The sequence below is a fragment of the Aedes aegypti genome, chromosome 3 (assembly GCF_002204515.2).
Source record: "Aedes aegypti strain LVP_AGWG chromosome 3, AaegL5.0 Primary Assembly, whole genome shotgun sequence".
Classification (NCBI taxonomy): Eukaryota; Metazoa; Arthropoda; class Insecta; order Diptera; family Culicidae; genus Aedes; species Aedes aegypti.
The window spans coordinates 156,646,023-156,659,649 of record NC_035109.1 but is presented as its reverse complement, the minus strand read 5'-3'; the positions used below and the strand labels follow the sequence as shown (position 1 = coordinate 156,659,649).

The window sequence follows — 13,627 nt, the reverse complement described above, 5'->3', positions numbered from 1 at the left end:
TTTTCGTCTGCGCAACTTTCGTCATCGACTTGTTTGTGTTTTATTTTTAGGGTGCCGGCTTTTTGGCAGTGGCTGTGAATTATGATTGAAGTGTGCCTTTTCAGAATGTGAATGTATGAAACGGAGTTCGCCTAATTAAAAATTTCAATTTATTGTTTTACTCGAAAAAAAAGTGCACAACTTCATAAAGAAACCGTTTGTTAAATCCGTCCATTTAGCGGTTTAGAGCCGGCTTCTCGCACATGCCCGTCGGTTGTGGTGACTAACGGGAACAAAACGGGAAATTACGCTCCGAGTGCAGCAGCAACAGCTCTGGTCATTCCCGTTGACTTGGTGCAACACGTTAGATTCGCAGTACCCCCGAGTCGTTTGCGATGGATAAGCAAACCGTGGCACTTACCACAATATTTCTGTTGTTGGTCTTAGGTAATTATCTTCTTTGGAATCTCTCTCAATCGAAATACATTAAAAGTTGTATCATGAGTTGCGAGTTTTCATGTTCTGACTATATTACAATGTTTTCATCCGATAACAAACTATATTTCGTATCATTTTCAACTTCTCTTTGTTCGTCTCAGCTGATCGATGTTTGTTTGCTGGCTGAAGCAACATGCTTCTTACTTATTACAGTTAATCGCATTATTAATAAACGTGACCTATACACTGCATCGATTATTGTCGGTTCATTGAGCAAAGCGTAAAATCACAATCATCGTACAAGACCGGCAATAGACTGATGCAAACTTTAACGTTTTTGCTCCCCTATACCTATGATGTGACTAGTATGATAAAATTCAATTTCCCAAAGTTTGAAACGATTTTGAAAAAAATGGCGTGTACACAGCATTTTAAGTATATATGGGGATTACTATGAGGATTGCCAGCCATTCATGTCTAACACTTGAACTCTTCATCATATTATTTTATGGAAAAGTTTATAAACTATGCTCAAGTCAGATCTTTTAAACTAAAACTGTAACTTGCTCAGTTGTTAATACTTTAACGTTCAACGCTCCGTCGTAATCATCGTCATCATCGAAACTGCAAAAGCAGTTTTTTGCTCAATACTGAACATTATTCAATGAAAATGTGTTCACTGTGTTTCGGTTAGAGAATAGAATACAGTGAACACATTTTCCTATGAATGTTCTTGATTTTGAATGAAAAAACTGCTTTTGGAAGTTCCGAAATCAATGATCGATCCTGCCCCCTTAAATATGTATCCTAATTTTTGTTTTGACCTTCACATTTGATTTGGTTTCATTCGGTCTTGATCAATCGTTGTTATTAGTGGTAGTGTTCATATAATAATTGAGATTACAATTTGAAAGTTCCGGAAATAATACCAACCTTTTTAGCGAAATTATCAAAGCTACACGTTCAAATAAATATTTAATTTTACCTTCTTCCTATATTTTTTATTTATTTTTCAGCTACGAAAAAAAAAAACAAAATCTGCAATGATAGCCTGTCTAATGGCGGAGTTGAATATTCGATGATTAAATCTTGATATTTATAATATCTTGATAAAAATAGATTCAATAATCTTTTTTGATCTTTTATAATAAAATCAATGATAAACTCATATTAACCACGTTAACCGGCCTCAAATTATTTTTTATATAAAATATACAAAATACAACCATGTGAATTTCACTCTAACCCATTCTATCCTGATAGGCCAATAGTTGTTGGTATCTTTTATGGCGGAAATTTTATCAGTTTTATCAAAATATTTCAATGAGCGGTGAATGGAGCATGAGCGTTGAATGGCGTCCTTACGATAAATTATAATTTTGTAATTTTAACATCCCAGTGATTATTGATTTTTTGTAATGTAACAATACCGTTTTGACTCATATTCCGAACACTTAAGGCCAACAGTGACTTCAAATGCATCTGACTGGCATAAATTTGCTAATATTTGTGTAAATTTGAATTTATTCGCAAAATCTAACTGTTAGCTGTTGGTTGACAATAATGTTGATATAGTTCGTTTTAGTATTGTTTTTACGCAAAAGTATGGAACAACATTTGGATTCAAATGCCGAACACTGTGTTTATTCTGTCTAATATTCCGAACACCTTGATTCAAATTCCGAACAACACGAATAAATCGCATTCAAATGAACAATTTAGCAAATAAATTTATCTGAGCTTGTTCTACTTGTCTCAAACTAGAGAATCATCACTACTCCCATGGTATAAATTATATTGGAAACGTTATAATTGAATTGCAATGGACTACCATTTTCTTGTTTATTGGTGATATATTTCAGCGAAACAATTCAATCAAATCGCCATACAATAACCGAGTGGAATTTGAGACAAAACGGTATTTTTTTTTTAAAGACAAATACATTATTATGCTTCCAGTGGGCATTTATGCCCTTTGAAGGAAGCACCACACTAGACAACGGACCAGCATGCAACGCCCAGTGGCACAGTCGGAAAACCTTCTACACGAAAAGTTTACCGGCCTGAGACGGGAATTGAACCCACACTCCCTAGCACGATGCGGCTAAATGCCTGGTAACACTAACCGCACGGCTACGAAGCCCACAATTTGATTATTTGATGTTTTTAATTAATACATCAAATAACTACATAAATTTTCGATTTGATACATTGTTATCAGAATTCGTTATTGATCTTTTTATATTTATATAATCTTGCAATTTGTTGTGACTTTTGTTCACTTGATCAAAATCAAAACATCAAAATTAGTACAAAATCATACAAGAACAGGCAGCAATTTAGAAGGAAGCATATAATTCTCATTATGCCAAATGTCCATTATGCTAAACGTCTTTATGTGAAATATTCCACCCCAGTTTTACAAATTTTCTAAACCCTCAAAACCGAAACAATTTTCATGAACTTCTATCATGGATTCTTGAACCTTAAAACAGTCATACAAATTTTAAAACTTTAACTTCAATACGAATCCTAAATTCATCCCCGTTTATGAAAATATAATCGTTTTGCTTCAGTATTTTGCATTGAGTTTGTTGAGTAACTTGTTAACATTGCCTATTGTTTCAAATCGCTTCGAATATTTATGATGTGTGGAATCACCTTGTATTTTTCAAATCTTAGGACGTGATTCAGCAAATTTGGTACCAAGTTCAACGGTTTCTAACAGTGATTGAAAATCCAATTATAAATATTTTAGGCCGCAATTTGTAGGGCCCTCTGAATGTGGGGTTTTGAGGTCATGGCTCCTTTCGCTTCCTATAAATAGACAGGGTGTCTACAACCTGTAAAAAGCTGGAAATCCTGAAATTATCGGGGAATTTTATTCAACCTGGAAAAAATCTGGAATTCTCCGGGAATTTCGGCTATACTCAGTGAAATTATTCCGAAACAGTAATACATTTTCAATGACTTTTTTAATGCTATTTAAATACTACTTAAGATGTTCAGTCCTTTAGTTTTCAATGATTTCTTTTAATTCCGAATAAAACTTGTCTGAACAAGGAAGCAGGACTTAAGACCGCCAAGTTGGTAAAGGCAACTATAGTTTCCAGTTCCAGTTGGGTGTCTTTCATGAACATATGAAGTCATAAATTACAACAGGTACAAGAAATAGTACATTTTCAGGAAAGCAGGTCCCTTTCAAGAGTCTTGGTTACTATTTTAATGCATGTCTCTAAAAGGTCTCTAATTTTGGTTAAGGTCTCTAGAGATATTTTGCAAGCATGGGAATGTTCACTCACTTACCCGATCTGTCATTCATTTTCCTGTCAATTTTCATACAAAATCTACTTTTTCTCTGCTATAAATTCACTCTAGGTGAACCACTTCCCCTGGCCTATGATCTGTGACAGCCGAACGCTAACTGGCTACTATACTAGGATGAGCGCAATCCCAACGAATCGCAAACGATTGAGATAAGGGCCCATTCACATGTTTCATAACGCTGAAGGGGGTGGGGTGCTGTCTTCAAGATGTTACAAGTCATACAAAATTCGGAAAACATTCTTACAAAATGCGTCACGAAGGGGGTTGGTGGGTGCTGAAAAGGGTCATTTTTGGCGTTATGAAATTTGTGAACAAACCCTAAACCGAAAATCAAAAGATTCACAGAGCGGAGAGAGAACCAATCCGCTCTGTTTTTTTCTTTCTTTATTAACCTTCCGTCAGTCGCTCAAAAAAAAGTTACACCAGCGGTCGCATCGTGTACTGAGTACACGCGGAGCAATTTTGATTGTACATCCAAAGCTAGGCAAGATAGAATATGGATGTCTTCGACAAATTTCTTCAGTCCAACGGTACCAATTGGTCAGTGGACAGAAAACACTTTGGAAACATCCTCATCTGCCTGTGGCCATCGGATTGTGCCCCGGGGGAACCGATGTAGTGGACATTTCGCAATGCAACATCTCGTACACAAATATCTCAGGATCTAGATTTTTTAGCAAGATGGTGTCTTCGGCAAAGTTGTTCAGTAGGTCAAGGGCTAACATGTGATAGGCTGCTTGTTTCGAAATTCTGCCACCAGATGGTGCTAGTGAGCATTTTATTTTTCAAGCACCGATATCTCAAGATCCTGATTACCTAGAAAGATGATGTCTTCGATAAAGTTGTTTAGTAGGTCAAGGACTAACATATGATAAGCTACCTAACAAGAAAAACTGCCACAAGATGGCGCCAGTGAGCATGCAATATTTTAATCACGAATATCTCAGGATCCCGATTTTTTAGAAAGATGGTGTTTTCAGCAAAGTTGTTCAGTAGTTCAAGGGCTACCTTGTGATGATCTTCTTGATTCGGAATTCTTTCAATAGATGGCGCTAGTGAGCATGATATTTTGCGAACACAGATATCTCAGGATCCAGGCTACCTATAAAGTTGACGTCTTCGACAAAAGTGTTGAATAGGTCAAGGTCTAGTATGTAATATGCCACCCAACTTGAAATTCTACCACAATATGGCACTAGTGATCATGCTGTATTTTGATCGCGAATATCTTAAGATAATGATATTTTAGCAAGATGGTGTTTTCAGCAAATATGTTTAGTAGGTCAAGGACTAAACATATGATATGCAGTTTGATTCAGAATTCTTCCACAAAACGAAATTTTCGAATTGAATTATTTCAGGATCCTGGTTAGGAAAATAAAATTAGATTACAAAGATGGTGTCTTTGATGAAGTTGTTCTGTATATTTGGTCCATGATATACACGTGTTAAGTGTAAAATATACATACTCAAAATTCTTCCACATTCAATTCAAAATGCAATGGGCCGTTAGATTTCAAATAATTCCATCAGGCTAGAGAAAGAGCTCCTGGTTTAATTTTTTTCAAATACAGAATGTCAAGTTCCCGATTATTTTAAAACTGGACGTCTTCATCAAATTTATTGGGTAAAGAAAGTGCTCACATGTTATTGGCAATTATATTTTGAGTAACCCTGCGCCAGTGAGCATTTAACTTTCTGAACATCTTATGATACTGATCATTTGGGCTCATCAATACACGTTTTGGCAAATGTTAAAACATTTCGCTACCAGTAAATAAATAGATAAGCACAATATAAAATTAAACATATAGAATTCATTCTACTTCAAATTCTAGATTCAAATTGAACAATATTATTTTTATATTTAGTATAAAAGTAGGATGCAAACTTCTCGTTGCTGGTGATAATCTAAATTCGTTGCTGCACATCTCGTGAGAGCACACACTCGAAGTACTGGTCGGGTTTGATATTATGGCACGTCTTTTTCCTCCGGAAAATCAGCTTGAGAGATAGGCTTATGATTATCGCCGTGACCGATGATTTCACTTACTGGTTGTTTACAAATAAACTCAAAGTGCTCTTTGTGCTAGTATAATCATAATATGGCTATACTAGCACAAAGAGCACTTTGAATTGATTTGTAAACAACACAGGCAATAGTGGTTATCACGCCCAATGGTATGGGTGCCCTAGTGTAGATGTAGTTGTGAACCTTAGAGGAAAACAATATGCACTCAGTCTCGAAAAACACCCAGAAACTGAGTGTAAATTTTTCAAATTGGGTAATATTTCCATATGCATTTTGATGAGTCTGGAAACCGTGTGCAAGTTTCTTTGAGGAAAACAAAAACAAACTGTGTATGATGAGCGTATGCTAGTTTACGTGTGTTCAAATGTCACTAAGCTCTATATCTATCCCATTCGAGGTGATTCGAACAATGTTGTAGTGTGCGTGCCATCCCGTGAGTCGCCATGAGTGACCGAGTTTCTCATATCACTTTGCACTAACCCATCCATCTTTGTTTTTGTGTAACAGCTTTCTGCCGCCCATGAGCCTCTGCAGCCTCTGTGCGTGCCATAAATTATTTTGTTCTTTTAACTTGTACTGTGCGCCGTGTGTTGGAACTCGCTCGCTCTCTCGTTTGACTTTTATTGTGCGCTCTGTTTTTAAGTTGCCCGTGGGAGAGAGCGAGACAGCACCAACACACGGCGCACAGTAAAAGTCATGAGAACAAAAGAATTTATGGCACGTACAAATCAGCTGATTTGAGACGTCTCGTGAAAAGGCCTATTGCTCAATTGTAACCACCATTGACAGTTCTTTGATTTCAGCACAGACAAAAAGGCGTCACACTCTCATAGGTATCCATCGATCATTTTTTTAACGACCTATTCGTATATATGCGACCAACTGCAGGCTGCAATGATTTTGATCGTCATATTTTTAAATATAGTCAAACCTGTATTAGTCGATGTTCCATAGTTCGATATCGACTCATGAAACCATACTTAAAACAAAAAAATCATGCTCCCTTTTATCAGCTTTCTAAAGAATACCTGTTCCATGAGTCGATGATCTTTTGAGTATCGACTGGAAATTTGACTGTCCATGAAATTCTGAAGTATATTCTGATGGGATTTTCATGCTGAAGAGCACCGTTTTCAAATCACATGGTTTATTACATGGTAAACATGCATCAGTCTTGGACAGAATAAACAACTTAGTTGAAGACGTCATTTTCATGATTAAGCAATCACGATCCTAGATATTTGGGTTGAAAATTTAGCATACTCAGTGGCACCATCTAGTGGAAGAATTCCCAAACAAGTGTGGCCCATCACAAGTTTGTACTTGACTTACTGAACTTTTGAGCCGAGAAGTTTATATTTGGATGTAATCGGGATCCTCAGATATAAGCAATCAAAATATGCATGATGAGCAGTTGAAAGTTGAACCAGTTGAAAGAATTTTAAAACTTGAGGTTCCTTGCATTTAGGCTTTCATCTTAGAACAACCTTGCCGAAGGGGTACCGTAATCCGGGGTAACATTGATCGTTTTTTTGAATATTTCTTAAGTATTTCGTTTGAAAATGCAAGTGTTGCAAATTTTATATTTTTTAAACTAGTACTGCCACCCATAGCTTGTGACTATATACTGCATTTTGTTTTTTGAAAGATTTAAGCATGTTTAAAAAAATGTTTTAAGTGAATGTTTGATTTAGCTGATATGGGGTAACATTGATCACCTATGTAAACAATGTTCGGTAATATTAAAAATGTCGTTGCTTACTTGAATCATGGCCCCCGAAGCCGAATATGAAGGCCAAGCGCTTACAAGTCATTTACTTTTTGAGTTATTTTAAAATTAAAAACACCTCGAACCACTGAATACGCCTAAAAGTAGGCAATTTCCTAAGGAAATTCTATATTCTTAACAGTAGTTCGTTAATGTTGCCTAATTGAGCATACTTATGAAATTTTTGACAACGGAATAGGGACCTAAAATGTTTAATGAAATCTTGTTTTCATTTAATAACACGAAAGAACATGTTACCGCAACTACTTTAGCATTTTTTCCCGCTCAAATAACGTATATATCATATTTAAACTTTAATTTAAAAATTGGATCCATAAATGAACCTTGACACTTGAGATCATGTTTGACGTTCGCTTAGTCGACAAAATTACCACAGGGGTTCAACTTTTTAACACCGGGGTTGTTCCTTTTTGACATTTCGGAAGGGACACGGAAAACAAAATACACCCAAAATTTGAGTTTAAACCAAGGGGTGACAAAATTTTAAAAAAATTAAAAATATGTTTTTTGAACTTAAACCATCGGAAAACATTAGAAAATTGAGTAAACATATGTTTTTGACCTAAACTTAAGCGTTTGGCACTAAAATTGGGATAGGGCTTTAGGACCCTATTGTTTTCGGCGATGCAATATTTAGTAAGAATCACATTTTTCTTGCTCATATCGTTTGCAGAACTTATGTGAGACGTGAATGTTCAGTAGCGTCATCCTAACCCATCGAAATAATTGTTTCGAAAAGTTGACAAATTTACGCATAAGGTAAACGCAATTTGCGCAAAGATCTTCACTTTCATTAGTTTATGAATATAAGAAAGAGAAGCACCATTCATTATTTGAAAATGTTCCTTCAAATAAATGGCGATACGAACTTTTTACGGGATGGATCATTCCGATCAATATTACCCCGCTGATCAATGATACCCCGGATTACGGTAATATTTATTAGTAATGAAAATATCTCAGGATCATTTTTCTAAGCGATCAGGATCCAAATATATCTGCGTTCGAAAAATTGCATCTTCAGCGTCGTTTTGTGGAAGAAATCCGAATCAAACGGCACATCACATGTTTAGTCCTTAATCTACTGAACATCTTTGCCGAAAACACCATCTTGCTAAAATATCGTTATCCTGAGATATTCGCGATCAAAATACGCCATCTGTTGGTAGAATTTCAAGTTGGGTGGCTTATTACATGCTAGACCTTGACCTATTCAACACTTTTGTCGAAGACGTCAACTTTATAGGTAACCAGGATCCTGAAATATCTGTGTTCGCAAAATACCATGCTCACTAGCGCCATCTATTGAAAGAATTCCGAATCAAGAAGATCATCACAAGGTAGCCCTTGAACTACTGAACAACTTTGCTGAAAACACCATCTTTCTAAAAAATCGGGATCCTGAGATATTCGTGATTAAAATATTGCATGCTCACTGGCGCCATCTTGTGGCAGTTTTTCTTGTTAGGTAGCTTATCATATGTTAGTCCTTGACCTACTAAACAACTTTATCGAAGACATCATCTTTCTAGGTAATCAGGATCTTGAGATATCGGTGCTTGAAAAATAAAATGCTCACTAGCACCATCTGGTGGCAGAATTTCGAAACAAGCAGCCTATCACATGTTAGCCCTTGACCTACTGAACAACTTTGCCGAAGACACCATCTTGCTAAAAAATCTAGATCCTGAGATATTTGTGTACGAGATGTTGCATTGCGAAATGTCCACTACATCGGTTCCCCCGGGGCACAATCCGATGGCCACAGGCAGATGAGGATGTTTCCAAAGTGTTTTCTGTCCACTGTCCAATTGGTACCGTTGGACTGAAGAAATTTGACGAAGACATCCATATTCTATCTTGCCTAGCTTTGGATGTACAACCAAAATTGCTCCGCGTGTACTCAGTACACGATGCGACCGCTCGTGTGACGGGCCTGGTAAAAAAAAGTTACACGAGCGGTCGCACTGGTGTACTGAGTACACGCCTAAAAACTTAGGTTAAAAACACGATGTTTTCGAATACTTTTCGTTGATTTTTTCGAAAAATTTCTTCTCTACAAGCAAGAAGAAGAGTAGATCTTGGAATAGGACCAACACCCGGATCAATTTGAAGGGATTTTCAACGTGTTTTTCGACTTTTCGCAAAGTGCGTGTACTCAGTACACTAGGGCGACCGACGGTGGGTTAACGAGATTTTTAGCCCTGGGCTATTTCATCTCGGGACCAATGGCGAATTTCGCGCTCACTGAATCATTCCGCCGGGTGTATTTCCAGTTAGTGAGCGCTCATCTGCAATCGTGTGGAATCGGAATGTAAATAATCATTCGCTACTTCATTCTGTTGCCGTTTTTGTCTAACTTATCGCTCGGTGAAGAAGTAGAAAGCGCATTAGAAATTGAAACACTCACAGGGGAGCGCCACGATGGCGCCCCCTGGGATGTCAACCGGACTATTTTTGCTGGATTCTACGTGTCAAAATATGGAAAAATCTAAAGGCTTACGAGTGATGGACCAGTGGTGTAGCCAGGAGGGGCAAATATTTGCATATCGAATATTATGAAAACCGAATTCCTATTCAACAAAATATATAATTTTATTGCTGATTGCAATAGTTACGAGGAGATGGAATATTAATCTATATTATAAAAACATTTTTACTTTACCAGAGTTAAAAATTGGTGGGTAATTTATTATAATAACATAAATTTATTTGGTGTCAATTTCCGACCACTTTACGCTCTTCCTCATTGCCGATCACGAAAATATAGATAGGCCACATGTTTTCTCCAGTCGTGTAGATAGGAAGGGCAAACATGAGAGCAATACTATCAATGTAGGAGACAAGAAAGTACGGTTTCTACTGTTAAAAAACGAAAACGATATTAATTACGAGTGATTTTTATTGCTTAACTTTTTTAATTGCTCAAAATATTAAATGGTTATGTATGATTCGAAATCAATCGAAAATATTGACAGGAAGGACATTTATTTGAAAAAAAAACTCATATAAATATTGTCAAATAATGAATTGCGTACCGCGAAATATTTTTTTCGATCACACAATGATTTCTATTAACATTATATTGAAGCAAAAACTTATTATATTATTTGTAAAAAACGAGTTCTATTGAACCTGTTCGTAGTGAATCATAATTTTATGTGAAATTTATGAATGGTGTTCAAATTAACACCAAACAGATCTTTTCATTCGAATGGAATCAATAGATAAAATCCGGACATTAGATACAAATGAAAATTTATTGAATTCGACTTCCAAAGGCTTATGAAAATATGCCTTATATCTAGTTATATTATATCGAGGGCATATTATAACGAAATTAAGCTAGATCGAGGTTTGATTGTATCTCCTATATATCGCTTTTTGAAAATTTTGAAAACTCTTACCATTAACTAGTATAAATGTATCGAATGATCCGGGTGATTTGCAATATAATTGCATTAAAAAAAACAGCAAAACGTATGAGGTTTTCAATCCTTTTGGCAATAAATTGAAAAAATGCAACAGACGGAAGAAGTACACATCGGCTGGTTGCACGAGTCGGAATCAAACATTTGATGAATTTAACGTTTAATGTCGATTTGTAATGGTCATCATATTTACTTATTAGAGGTCCAAGAATAAGCCAATAGAAGAGAATTGTCTCTTCCAATAAAATCCGGCCACACAGCATCAACAAGAAATACCTTCAAATATTATTGAATTTTCCTGCAAATGCTTTGATGTTTGGATAATGGCTTGATGTATTGATTGGAAACCGACCGAAAGACTCTTGTACATAATTATGGTGAAGTAGCGATCATGACGAGTACAGGCATTATAATGTAAGAATGAGTCGTAGCCAGTACAGAATCTGGTCTTCTAAAAATTTGCTTACTACCCTTTATAGCTAATGTACTGTTAAAATGGGGCCTTCCTTAGCCGAGCGGTTAGAGTCCGCGGCTACAAAGCAAAGCCATGCTGAAGGTGTCCGGGTTCAATTCCCGGTCGGTCCAGGATCTTTTCGTAAAGGAAATTTCCTTGACTTCCCTGGGCATAGAGTATAATCGTACCTGCCACACGATATACGAATGCGAAAATGGCAACTTTGGCAAAGAAAGCTCTCAGTTAATAACTGTGGAAGTGCTCATAAAGAACACTACGCTGAGAAGCAGGCTTTGTCCCAGTGAGGACGTTAATGCCAAGAAGAAGAAGAAGAACTGTTAAAATGAAGCTTTTTCTCAAATTTGGATTGATTAACGTTGACAACCTCATAATTGAAAAGATGTTCTTCAGCAATAAGTGAAATGCTACTGCTTGCAAACTCTTTAGCCTGATTTACACTGCATCGTTATTGTATGTCCACCTCTTGCTAACTGTATGAGTATTTCCAAAATAGGATCTGATTTATCATGTTAAAATTGTTATCCGATGATTTGAATGCACAAAAGGACTATTCGGAATCCAGTTTCGATTTCTCAAAGTGTTACTTCTAAGACAGATTCTACAGAAGTTTTTCTACAAAGGTTTATTCCAGAGTCTTCGAAAAAAATCCTCTCGAAATTCTATATTATACTTGCACATTTTTTCATTTAATCCAGACATTTTTAAAAGGATTCGTTTAAAAATTCATCCACAATAACTCCTGGAATTGCTCGAAAATTCCTTAAGTCAGTATTCGATGAAATCAATTACAATTCCTCGATAAATAACAGGGATTCTGTCCGAAATTCCTCAAAAAAACCTTGTTACTACCGTTATTCAGAGAAATTTATCAATGAAATCTTCGGGAGAATTTCATCAACAATCCAGGAGTTCTTTTAGAGATTCTCATATAAATTCATCAAGGCATACTTATAGCTCATACAAGATTCATCAGAGTTACACTAGAATTTTCTTTAGAAATTCCCCGCCAATTTTTCCAAATTTTCTGCAAAAAATCTTAAAAATTTCCTTGACATTTCCCTGAATAACCGAAAGAATCTTTTAAGACTGACTTGTGATTTTTTTTCAAAATCAACCATTGATTCTGGATAAATTTCTAGAGAACTTAAGATTTCATTGAAACATGGAAAGATTTCTAATAGAATCTTCTAAGTAATTTCTTCGCCATGATGAAGAACCAACCAATATGATGATCTTTTGAGCTAAAACCATTGTTTGTATTAAGAAAACTGTAGTAATCCCTCCGTGGTAGATGTAGGGGTGTAGTTTTAATGAAAAGGGTGTTTTTTATTAGAAAAAAAAATCAAACTGAGTCTTTGAAGGTATCCAAACGATTCTTGGAAGAATTGAATACAAAGTTCGTAAAACTCACAAAACAAACTTCGGAACACACAGCTAAAAATATGTTGTAAATTTCTGAAATGTCAATGACAAATCGCTTATTTTTCAATCGAATGCACTTTAAATTTACACGATCATGTAACATTCAAGCCTCTTCAGTTGAAAATTAAACGTGCAGGTCTTTGAAGTGATATATGAAAGAAATTTACAGTAAAACGATCAGTAATACTTGTCGTAATGTCAGGAGGAATTCAAAAAAAGTCTGGGAAATATTCTTAGAGAAATGTCTGTTCAAATGGGAAAGTCTCATGTCGAGGTTCCTGTTAAGTTTTTTTTTGTATTCATAACTCATAGATTTATTTCAGGGAAGGGTTCTCTAAAGTTCTTATTTCCAAGACTACCGGCCGCTACAAGTTCTGATTTCTCCAAGATATAATCTAAGAAAAACACAAAATGCTCTCCAGAGAAATATTCTGAGGACGTCTCATTTTAAGGAAAATGTTATTTTTTGAGCCGAGTGGTTATTATTATTATTATTATTATTATTATTATTATTATTATTATTATTATTATTATTTATTACACACGTAGCATAAGATTTACATCTTTTGAACGCTGCAACGTTTTTTTTTTGCATGAAGTGCGTCACAGAAATATTCAAACTACTTTCTACCATTTTTCTTTTCTATAACGATTATTTTACTAACAACTAACTATTTGAAGTGAACCTTGCATTGCTTCTTAAATTTAAACATTGAATTTAACTCCTTAATGAC

The 13,627-nt window shown here is 35.7% G+C and overlaps 2 protein-coding genes across 10 annotated transcripts in view; one reads left to right on the top strand and one right to left on the bottom strand.

Moving 5' to 3' along the window:
* Positions 1 to 13,627, bottom strand: part of LOC5573889 (rabankyrin-5) — a 130,203-nt gene that overhangs the window by 43,405 nt on the left and 73,171 nt on the right. The gene's annotated exons all lie outside the window — the stretch shown is intronic.
* LOC5573887 overlaps positions 1 to 13,627 on the top strand; it is a 65,485-nt gene that overhangs the window by 1,933 nt on the left and 49,925 nt on the right. For 6 of the 9 annotated variants that reach the window (XM_021853850.1, XM_001654869.2, XM_021853846.1 and 3 more), the window contains one exon: positions 51 to 426. In XM_021853850.1, coding sequence (XP_021709542.1) covers positions 375 to 426 — 52 coding nt within the window. In that variant the 5' untranslated portion in view covers positions 51 to 374. The remainder of the gene's footprint in view (positions 1 to 50; positions 427 to 13,627) is intronic. The other 3 variants (XM_021853852.1, XM_021853849.1, XM_021853851.1) reach the window with 2 other exon arrangements.